The 11014-nt window shown below is 43.2% G+C and overlaps 1 protein-coding gene across 4 annotated transcripts; it reads right to left on the bottom strand.

Annotated features, from left to right (window-relative positions):
- Nucleotides 1-498: 498 nt before the first annotated feature.
- Nucleotides 499-10805, bottom strand: RNF6 (ring finger protein 6). 4 transcript variants are annotated; one of them, XM_043892257.1, is made up of 5 exons: nucleotides 10605-10805; nucleotides 9878-9957; nucleotides 7110-7320; nucleotides 5927-6022; nucleotides 499-3301 (listed from the first exon to the last, which is right to left on the bottom strand). In XM_043892257.1, exons 3-5 carry the CDS (start codon nucleotides 7300-7302, stop codon nucleotides 1578-1580), a joined length of 2013 nt encoding a protein of 670 aa, XP_043748192.1. In that variant the 5' UTR covers nucleotides 7303-7320; nucleotides 9878-9957; nucleotides 10605-10805; the 3' UTR covers nucleotides 499-1577. The 4 variants fall into 4 exon arrangements, with proteins under 4 accessions (XP_043748192.1, XP_043748191.1, XP_043748194.1 ...); XM_043892256.1 differs by lacking the exon at nucleotides 10605-10805 and adding an exon at nucleotides 10385-10458; XM_043892259.1 differs by lacking the exon at nucleotides 10605-10805 and adding an exon at nucleotides 10247-10384.
- Nucleotides 10806-11014: the final 209 nt, after the last annotated feature.

The raw sequence follows: 11014 nt of genomic DNA, 5'->3' as shown, positions 1-11014 counted from the left end.
AGTCTGGTATTTCAAGTCTTCAGATCCAATTTCTGAGTCCCATGTCCCATGTGTGCATGCCCTACATAAACCATTTACTCCAAAGTTACCACCTTTACATAAACTTTTCACTCCAGCTGTGAAATACTCTTCCTAACGTCTGTTCATGTATCTTACTGAACAAAATGCATTTAATCGCTAACTGGAAAGGAAAACAAAGTCTTGAGATATACCTCAATCTCACAGAATTGGCCTTGAGGTACTTGTTCTTGTGATTTTGTCCAAGCAGTGTCACCACAGGAAACTGTCATTTATTAATGATATGAACAAACATGAAAGTCAGAACAGTAACTCATTTTATTAACCAAGTTTCCATTTCTAAGAGCAAATATGTCTTTCGCATGAGAGGGACTCTGTCTCTCCTCTATGGAATCCTTGACACCTGTAACAGTGCCTGGCATCCAGCTGATGCGAAATATCTATTTCTTTCAGTGAATAAACCACAGTGGACCAACAGAGAATAGTTGACATGTTTTAATATTTATTGATAGAAACAGATCTTCAATGCATACTTTGTGTTTGTATAAATTCTACATTCTCTTAACTTTTGTTGTCATTGTTTTATTTAGAGTCTTTTTGGCCTCCAAGTAAACTTAACATAGTATCTATGCATTTGATTCTTTACAGTTTTTTTTTTTAAGATTTTAAACTAAATTTGAGAAACCATGCATGTTGTACATTTTACTTAATTTAATCCAAAAAATGGTTTGCACTTTCAAAAAAGTCATGAAAAGGCAGAACTCAAATAACCTCTATGCTCTAAAATGTCCATGTTCCATTTCTGAAAAAAAATACTTGTTCAGTGTTATATATTGCTTGCTGTCTAGTAAGTCAGATTGTCAGAAACGCTTCATAAATTATCTCTATTTTTAAATATCTTAATCCACTTCCTCCCAGAGATGATCTGGCAAATATTAAATATTGTGCCATATGCAGTAATAGCCCAACAGCTTAAAATAAGAAACAAACCAGTAGTTTTCAGACTGAATATTTTAACCTTAAAATTATATACCTATATATACACATATTAAATTTAAGTGCTGCATAATAAATTTAACATTTCAAGTAACTTAAGTGCATTGAGCAAACATTCAGCCAGGGACTCTTTCATGAAGACACTGTCCTTAAAATGAAAAGTTAAAGGAAGGCTTATTTAGACACCAACGTCTGGACACAGTATGAAGCCTATGGGACCTGAAAGTCCAAGCAAAACCCTGCAGGACTTTTCGGACAAATACTGACTTGTAACCTACCGAACTGTGCAGATACAAAAGTGCTTAGCATGAACAAAATTACCAAAATAAAAATATTTGGTTCTAGCAATATTAACTATTCTGTACTTTAGGATAATTTAACATTTGCATTTTAAACTTTCTATAAATTTACTCTTTTTAACAAGTTAAAAAAGCACACAAAAGAAATAGTTCAAACTATAATTATCTGCTATTTTTCATCCTGGTAAGCGCATCACAAATGATTCAAGAAAACAAAGCCTGAACACAGCTCCACGGCGGTGTGCTTCTGAGGGACTCAGGGCGTCACCCACTGTTGGCTAGGCCGGACCCTAAGACAGGTTGCCGGCAGACGGGGCAGGTGCAGTTCTCGGAGAGCCACCGGTCGATGCAGTGGATGTGGAACTCGTGCATGCAGGGTAACCGCCTGAGCTTGTTTCCGGCCACGTAGTCGCTGATGCACACACTGCAGGCCTTGCCCGGCTCGCCGTCCGCACCGCTGTGCTCGTAGTTCCGGGTGGAGAGATTGTCGATCTGCTCTTTGGTTAAACCACGCGTAGGGTCGTCATCGTCCCCCTCGTTAAGCAGGAAGAAGTGAGCGAGGCGAAGAATGGGTAGTGTTCCCGTCTCCACTAAGTTACCTGAACTCCGCGCAGCCCGGCCCGCCATGGGGTCGCTGGCTAGTGTATGAGGCGGGGTGAGCTCCACGCGGGCCAGTCGGCCCCAGGGGGCTCCTCCCAAGGGAGGGCCGGTGGCCCCACCGGGGGAAACCGCGTCTGAGCGCAGCGCCGGCCCGTACGGCCCATCACTCTGCGCCTCTGACTCTGACTCGGCCTCCATGAGAGAACTCAGCTCACCAAAGCCAGTCATAATCTGCCTTAGGATTGATCTCAGCGCCGCGGAGGACGGCTCGACGAGCTCGTGCTCAGCCACTCTGCGCAGCGGCACGGTGATGGTGCTCACGTAGGTGCGCATCCCCGAGCGCTCCTGGCGTGAGATGCTGCGGTGGAAGCCCCCGCTGTTTCTCTCCAAGGAGATCCGGTTCTCCGCCAGCCCTACCCGAGACCGAGTCCTGTTGGCGATGCTGTCGCGGTCGCTGCTCTCTCCGGGACGAATCCTCCTCACCTGCAGGTCCAGGGTGATGGTCGGGTGTCGCCGCACAGCCGCGGGCAGCCTGCTGAGCTCCTCCTCCTCTTCCTCTTCCACCGTGATTCTGGACACGAGCCTGGAGTTGGAAAAGAACGAGGACGCGGCCCCTCTGCCTTCTGGGTCCTGCTCCAGGAAGACCCGGGTTACCCCTCTCCTCCTGACAGACCGCCTGGTGCTCTGCTGGGAAGGCCGGCTCTCTCTTTGTGAATTATGGTAAACTGTGCCACTGGGCCGCTGAATCGGCGACCGGCTCCGACTCCTGAAAGTAGACCTTAGTCTTATGGGCTCTAGTCTTTGGTTTGTATTCCTTACTGTGACGTTGGTTCTGGTCCCATTTTCCCAGACATGGGCCGCTCCAAACCGCTGCCCTTCCCTCTGCCTGAGTTCACTCCCACCTGATGGGGTGCTGAGATGAGTGAGGGGAGCACCAGGTCCAGGACTGACAGATGCACCCCCAATTCCATTTCTTAGTCTTCCCAATGGAGACAGAGAGCCTTCAGCTGAGCTCTGCCCCCCGGAGCCAAGGCGCATCCTGGGAATGCGGGCACCGCGGCTTAGATTCCCTGCAGCCTGGCTCCTGGTTCGCCTGGCCACAGGACTGCTTGGTCTCTGGGGCCCATCTGCAGCCTGATCTTGGCTGACATCTGAGAAGGGCATGCCCGCAGAGTCTTCGCCATCCATTTCAAATCCTCTGTTCTCGTGGTTGATGTGGATTTCCAGACTAAACCGAAACTCTCCACTGTGCGGGTTGGTTCGACTCACAGCTCTCCAGGTCTGGTTCCCATTCTGCCCACTTCGAGTTGCATTTCCTGTGCGAAGAAAGGTGTTCAGCCACTCCAGCAGAGAATCTTCATTCGAATTCTCTCGAGGGATTCCTGAGCCTGGAAAGCAAACCAAATCAACTTAACATCAATTCCTGAAATCTATCTTTAGATTTTCATTGAAAGCTTGTAAGATAGTTTTTATTAAATTATATTTAAGAACATCTGTGCATTTGAATGAATGAAAAACAGCCAAAAAGAAAATGAACTTTCTAAAAGAAAGGTGTATACTACAAACATACTAGAATACACAGTGTGAATTAACATTATAAAATTTTAAATACTATTTGTGCAGAGGGGTGAAGAAATCTTAACTCTTGCTTTCTATAGGCCTATTATTGGCAAAATATTAAGGCAAATGAAAACTATAACCATTACCAAAACTGTACATTTAAACTGCTTTATTCATATGGCAATATTAATAAAACATAGCAACAAAACATAGATAATTCACTTGAATTTGTAGAATCCTTTTGGGAAAGGTAACTGTTTTTTACAACTAGGTATTTTGGTAACCTTAAGAATCTTGTTTCTTAGAAACTGCCAAAAACATATAGCTCAAGAACTGTGGCTTTATGAGTAAAATATTAGAACCATATGTCTTTATGTAAAGAAAGGAAATTTTAAGCATTTAATTCAGTTCTCTATGGCTATATCCTTATCTGCAAATTTGAGATAATAATAGAATAGATGTCAGGGGATCATCATGAGGATAAAAGAAGACATGGTATATGATTAATATAACATCTGGTATGATATAATATCTGAGAAAGCACTCAATAAATGTTAGCCATTATATATAATACAATAAAATACATTTTCTGTTCATTTAGAATGTGAGCTGCATGAAAACAAACAAGTTTTGTCTTATTTTGTTCACTGTTAAATCCCCAACCTCTATTCTATTTGGTAGAAATCAGACTCTCAGTTAGTACTGCTGAATCAATCAATTTAGAAATAACTGTGCCCCTGATAAACTTCTTTGACTATGACAGTGCTACTGTGGGAAGCTTACATTTTCTGTTTTTAACCAGTGGGTTATTAAAGTACAAAACTCATTGAAAGGCATTGTGATGCATATTAACTACACAGACTTTACCCTTAAAGTCTCTTCTACTCAAAAACAGCTATTAAATGGGACTGCTTTTATTTCATTACTGCAATCTCTCATAAAAAATGTTCTTTATTAAAGTTAAACCTGTTAATCAGCTGCTGATTATCAGTAAAATAAGCAACTTTAGCCATAGTCTAAAAATATAAGCTATTTCATTTGTGATGAGTACATTTTCCATTAAAACATATCTCAAAGGACCAGTCTTACCAGCTATACTCATACAGTACAATCTGCCTATACCAATGTAAAGAAAATAAGAGTTAATATCCACTTCCCATTTTAATTTGCAAAGAGATATGAGTAAAGAGCAGGTAAACATTAACTCATTCTAAATGCCACTTCTTAAATTACTAGGATGTAGTGATGATGATGCATGAAAGCGGTCACTCGTATCTCACAAAATCTGTGGTCCCTTCTTCCACTGTAAATGCACTGACGGTCCTGGGAGCAGCCTGGCAAGCAGGGTGTTCACAGGACTGAGTTCTCATCAACAGAACTGGAGTTGGAAGAGAGAGAGCTCATTTTCAGGCAGGTGCCTGCGCGTCCCTCTGGACCTAGAACTGCCAGTTGGAACCTAGATGTGGTGGTGACTTAGCTTGATCATGAAGGGCGCACCCCAGAGCAGCAGCAGTTGATGTCCAGTAAACCTTTCTGCAATAGTAGAGGTGCTCTGTCTCTGTGCTGTCAGATACAGAAGCCGTTGGCCACATGGGACTATTAAACGCCTAAATGTGGCTAATATGACTTGAGGAACTGAGTTTTCAGTTTTATTAAATTGAAATAGGCCCATGTGGCCAGTAGCTACTGCACTGTGTGGACAGCACAGTTGTAGAACCACTCTGCTGGCTGGGTGGGTCCCAGGAGGCTTTATGGAGTAAAGCGTGTCTGCCCTGGACTGTTAACATGAAAGAGGAGTAAACTTGTATCTTCCTGAGCCAATGCCCTTGGGGTTTTTAATAGTCTTCACCCTAATTTATACCATGATCTTGATATAATATGTGAAACTACTACTAACAAATACTTGTGGGGAAGGAAGTGGTAGGGTGGACCTTAATGCTGGCTTTACTTTTAATTCTATACACTTCTGTTTAGTTTGAATTTTTTTTTTACAAGCAATTTGTTTATAAGAACTTCTATCATGACTTAGTCTCTTTTCAGTAAAATGATATAACAAACACAAAAACACAGCAAAGCAACAAACAGGTTTCCCTGACTCAGTCTTTCTGTGTTGTTCTGTATAACTTTTTAAAAGCTAAGCTTAGTTATATTAATTTAAACATAAAAACTAGTCCGTGCATTCTAAAATTAAAAAGAATTCTGCTGGCAATTAATATACTACTTCATACACAGGAGCTCCTGAAGGCAACGGGTGTATAAGACATCTTTATATGCAACCTCTGTCCTGTACTGTCAAACTGTACTGCATAGCATATAATTTATAAATATTCCCTGAATGAGTATCACTTTAAATCTGAAAAACACTAAAAACCAACGTCAGACAAGGTCCTGGAAGCTCATGTCTGCAATTACTCCATTCAAACCTGTTCCTTATGGAAAGGAGTCCATAGTACCTCTGGCATTTGTCCCATTTCTCAAGTCAGGCTGAGATGCTATTTGTTCCTTGACACCATCTAACCGCTGTTGTAATTCTTCTGATGTTATTTCTCCTAAAAAACAGAAAAATGCTCACTGAAATCCAAATTTTTAAATTACTAAGTTTTATGAAAACTTATGGTCAGACTAATCTTTAGCAATCTGTGAAAGACATTCTACTGTTTTCATTTCTGTAAACTGAAAACAGTAAAAACTGTTTACCTGATGCAAATACACATCATTTTGGTTGTTTCATTTATTAATGTTTTATTTAAATTAAAATAAGATTTAATTTGAATCATTAATAAAGTGCTCCCAGCTGATATACTTAGGAACCCATAGGCTATAATTCTGTAGGTTTCTGTCAGAGGTAAAAAGAAATTAAGAGGGGCATATTTCTAGAGAAAACTTCAGATCTTTACTTGAATTCTACCTAGTTCATTATATGGGTAATCCTATATATAGTATGCAAATATGCAACATACAAATATATTACATACAAACCTGCAAGTTTCAACCAGTTCATTGTGAAATTAATTTGTAAAAAAATCATGGAGCACGTCTGACTCTGGGGGAGTTATTAGTTCAACTAAATAAATAAACAGTAACACCTCAAATGAGTTAGAATCAGGTTTGAAATGAATAGTATTTGTACAAATATGACTTAAGAGAAATAGGACCACATAGGTAAATACTGAACACTATCATGTACATGAACCAGTTGGTTTGTTTGACACTTGTATAACAGTGCTATATATTCAATATTCTTGTTTAGTCGCTAAGTCATGTCTGACTCTTATAAGCCCATGGACTGTAGCCCACTAGGCTCCTCTGGCCTTGGGATTTCCCAGGCAAGAACACTGGATTGGGCTGCCATTTCCTCCTCCAGGGATCTTCCTGACCAAGGATCAAAGTGAATCTCCTGCATTGGCAGGTGGAGTCTTTACTGCTGAGCCACCAGGGAAGCCCCAATATTAACCTACTTATGACATACAGAAGTATGCCAGTGATTTTTCTATGTTGTTATGTTACAAAGCTCTTGAAGTCACCAAAACAGTACAGTGTATTTTGGAACAGGGAAGATGGGGATAAAAACCCCTCCTAACGCTGAAACTTTTAATAATGCTGAAAAAGGTATTTTCTCTTTTACCTATCCCTTACCAGGAGTGCCTAAAAGATTATGGTCTCTCATCAGCCGGTAATCTTCATCATTGAGATTGTTGATAAACTGGTAATAGGCTTCTTCTCTGTGAAGACGCTCTTGCTGCCACCTTCTCTCATTTTCTTGGTGATGCTGGTCTTGGGATGAGGTTTCTTCACCACCATCATCTGATTGAGATCTAGATCGATTCATGCTGAGACTCCTGGCTTTCTGTTCAAACAATAAACACAAATTCAAGGTATTAGTCATGGACTGACTAAACACATGGCTTCATGTTTAACTTGGTTTTTTCATTTTCATTTTAAAAATCTGCCCAGTACTCAAATACTTTCATATGCCAAGTCTTGCAGTGAAAATCTTACATGTAAAATAAGTATCAATACCAACTGCTCCTAGGCAGTACAACACAACTGGGCCTACTGCTTTGCCAAAAGCTGTCCTTGAAGTTAGAATGGATTTGGTTTCACCACACATTTCTCAAACTTGAAAACCAAAGTGATCATCTCACTTTTTAACCTCTGACTCTCTTGTAAAGTTGGTCTAATATATTCCAAATATCCGAATACTTCATGTTGGCATACAGATTTTAACCTTGAATTATGCAGTCTTTACTTAATAAGCAAAGGACTACTGGGTATTGGGAGGGTATCATTTACATTTATTTCCAGTAGGGGTTTTCTTTCCAAAATAAAGTTCATAAATGTAATATTACCCTCTTTGCATTTTGTTGAAGTAAAAATAAGTTAGCTGAACAGACCTGGAGTTGACCTCTCTTACACCTCACAGGAGACAATACTACATGCACAGCTCTGGGGATCCTGCAAGCACATCAGAGCTTTTGTGCCTCTCCATAAGAACCTTGTTCCTAAGATTGGAGTGGTTAGTCCAGAGGCTGCTGAGTGCCAGTCAAACTCCCTGACCTTGCTGAGGCAAACACTGCTTTTGGATTATCCTGAAATGTCATTCCTGAGAAATTTACTTTTAAACCATAAGGAAATCAAGGGAGGAATTACTTATTTCATAAATATCTTAAAATTTCTTAAACATATCTAAGTCGTTAAAGCTTTAGTTCTCAACTGGGAATGCATATCAAACTCACTTGAGGAAATTTATCAGAATACAGATATCCAGAGTTCATCCCCAATCCAGGTCAGAATTTTCCAGGGTAGGGCCCAGGTCTAACTTAAAGAGCTAATTTGGGTGTTCTGTGGCTGAAATGGGGATTCCTGAGTGATGCCAGTGGTAAAGAATCTGCCTGCCAATGCAGGAGATGTAGGAGACACAGGTTCAATCTCTGGGTCAGGAAGGTTCCTGGAGGAGGGCATGGCAACCCACTCCAGTATTCCTGAGTGTGGGTTCTGGAGAATCCCACGGACAGAGGAGCCTGGTGGGCTACAGTCCATAGGGTCACACAGAGTCAGACATCACTGAAGCAACTTAGCATGCATACATGTGGCTGAAATAAACCATTCCTTGGTACATATACACCATGGAATATTACTCAGCCATTAAAAAGGATTCATTTGAATCAGTTCTAATGAGATGGGTGAAACTGGAGCCCATTATACAGAGTGAAGTAAGCCAGAGAGATAAAGACCAATACAGCATACTAACACATACATATGGAATTTAGAAAGATGGTAACGATAACCCTATATGCAAAACAGAAAAAGAGACACAGATGTACAGAACAGACTTTTGGACTCTGTGGGAGAAGGCGAGGGTGGGATGTTTCGAGAGAACAGCACCGAAACATGTATACTATCTAGGGTGAAACAGATCACCAGCCCAGGTTGGATGCATGAGACAAGTGCCCGGGCCTGGTGCACTGGGAAGACCCACGCGGATGGGGTGGAGAGGGAGGTGGGGGGGGGATCGGGATGGGGAATACATGTAACTCCATGGCTGATTCATGTCAATGTATGACAAAAACCACTACAATAATGTGAAGTAATTAGCCTCCAACTAATAAAAATAAATAGAAAAAAAATAATAAATAAATAAATAAACCATTCCTTGACAATTTCCAGTATGTCACTAACAGATATGTATAAGACAGCATATAACTTAATAGAAGCTAGAGGGTCAAATGACTAGGGGGGTAGTGAAGCAACTGTTATAACAATGACTCAGTGTCTAGCAAGCAAACTATTGATATTTTGGGTTTCCCCGGTGGCTCAGTGGTAAAGAACTGCCTACCACTGCAGGAGACTCCAATGCGATCGCTGGGTAGGGAAAGGCAACCCACTCCAGTATTCTAGCCTGGGAAACCTCATGGACAGAGGAACCTGGTGGGCTACAGTCCACGGGGTCACAGAAGAGTCCGACATGACTGAGCAACTGAGCAACAAACAACGAATTTGTACTTTAAAAACAAAGTGAAATTAGCCTACGAGTGTAACTTATTTTAAGAATTAGCTACTATCCAATCTCACACACAGTCTAACATTAAATTACAAGTTTTTTTTTTAACAGTGATAACGTCATTTTTAAAAGGTCTGTAGCACCATGTAATCATATGCAAATGAACATTATCAAAAGTTCCCTATTTCTTTTCATGTTCAGCATGGTCAGGACTAGCCCATCATTAGCAAAGAGCGTATTTGGTAGGTACGGCAGTAATGTGACTTTTGTATATTAAACGATTAAAAAAATTTGAAACCTGTCACAAGACCAAATTAAATTAGTATTGTTTAAAACTTTTGAGCTTCTCCTCAAAAAGGTAATTCTCTCGTACAATTAAACACAATTAAATCCAAGTGAATACCTTATTTTCCTTTCAACATGCTTTTAACATACGCAGTGGTATCCGTCTTTCCATTGTTTGTGTTTTTGACGGCTGCTCATCTGAAGCGGTAAAAGAGAGTGAATGAATTTAGTCTAAGGCCTCTGGGAAGGCGAGGAAACGGGCTAGCCGTCTCCAAACTCGGCTGCAAAGCCGAGGCAAAAATCTTCAGTAAATTCTGTGGAGAAACTCACCTAGAAAATGAGATGCCCGACAACTAGGTCATGAACCCCCGCCGCCCTCCCCCGCAGCAGAAACTAGGCCTCTCCCAGAGTGATAGCTCCTCTCAGGCCCTTCCTTCCCACACGGCTCCTTCTCGGAGGCGGCCGGGCTTGGGGGCCTCGGACTCACTTCTCAACCTTCACTTTCTCGCCACCCCTGCCCTCCGCCTCCGATACCGGCTCCTGTCCTGGCCGTTGCGACGGAAGCGCGCGCCGGGGATAGGGTCCCCAGAACAATAAACAAACCAGCTCAAAGGGCCCCACCAACCTCTTCCCAAGCCGTCCCCGAGTAACGAACGCTTCCCCTGGCGACCCAGATTCCCGAGGGAGGCGGCTGACAGACTGCGCCTCAGAGCCAATCACCGGCCAGGGCGGTGCAGCGGGCACGCGGGTAGCCAATCAGAGCAGAGGCGGGGCTCCAGGCGGTGGGGTGGGGGCGGTGTCTCCCGGAAGTTCGCGGGAGGCCTGGAGAGTTCCTAGGAGCTCACCTCGCCGGCGTTCGGTCCGCTTCCCTTCAGCTGACGGGAGAGAAGCGTGCGTCCCGGAGGCTGTGACCCGACGGCGGGCGGGGCTCGCATCCGCGCCTCTGGAGGCCGCTGCCCTCTGTGGGCGTCTGCTGAGGAGAGGCCTCCTGCTGTGCCGCGGGACTGTCCAGCCTCCTCTGGAGGCGGGACGGCCGGGCCACGCCCTGCGCGACTGGAGATGCTCGCTCCACCGCTGCGGGGCGCACGCCGGTGCGACCGGAAACCGCGTCCGGCGGGGCCCGGGAGGCGGTGTCCAGCGTTCCGGCCCTCGGCGCCGGCGGTCTCTGGGCCGCTCTCCCCGGTTGGCACGAAGCCCAGCTGTCGGCTCCTATCCCTGGATCGCCTGGGTACCGCGTAGCTCAACACCCAGCCGC

This window comes from Cervus elaphus, chromosome 30 (genome assembly GCF_910594005.1).
Source record: "Cervus elaphus chromosome 30, mCerEla1.1, whole genome shotgun sequence".
Lineage (NCBI taxonomy): Eukaryota > Metazoa > Chordata > Mammalia > Artiodactyla > Cervidae > Cervus > Cervus elaphus.
Note: the sequence above shows the minus strand (reverse complement) of the source record. Positions and strands in the feature narration are given on the sequence as shown.

Excerpts from the sequence above, each read along its gene's own strand:
- RNF6 (XM_043892257.1), bottom strand. The coding sequence starts at position 7,302 with ATGAATCGATCTAGATCTCAATCAGATGATGGTGGTGAAGAAACCTCA. Across the intron at positions 6,023-7,109 it reads TAATCTTTTAGGCACTCCTG|GAGAAATAACATCAGAAGAA; the intron begins GTAAGGGATAGG and ends TCTGTTTTTTAG. Across the intron at positions 3,302-5,926 it reads AAATGGGACAAATGCCAGAG|GCTCAGGAATCCCTCGAGAG; the intron begins GTACTATGGACT and ends TTTGCTTTCCAG.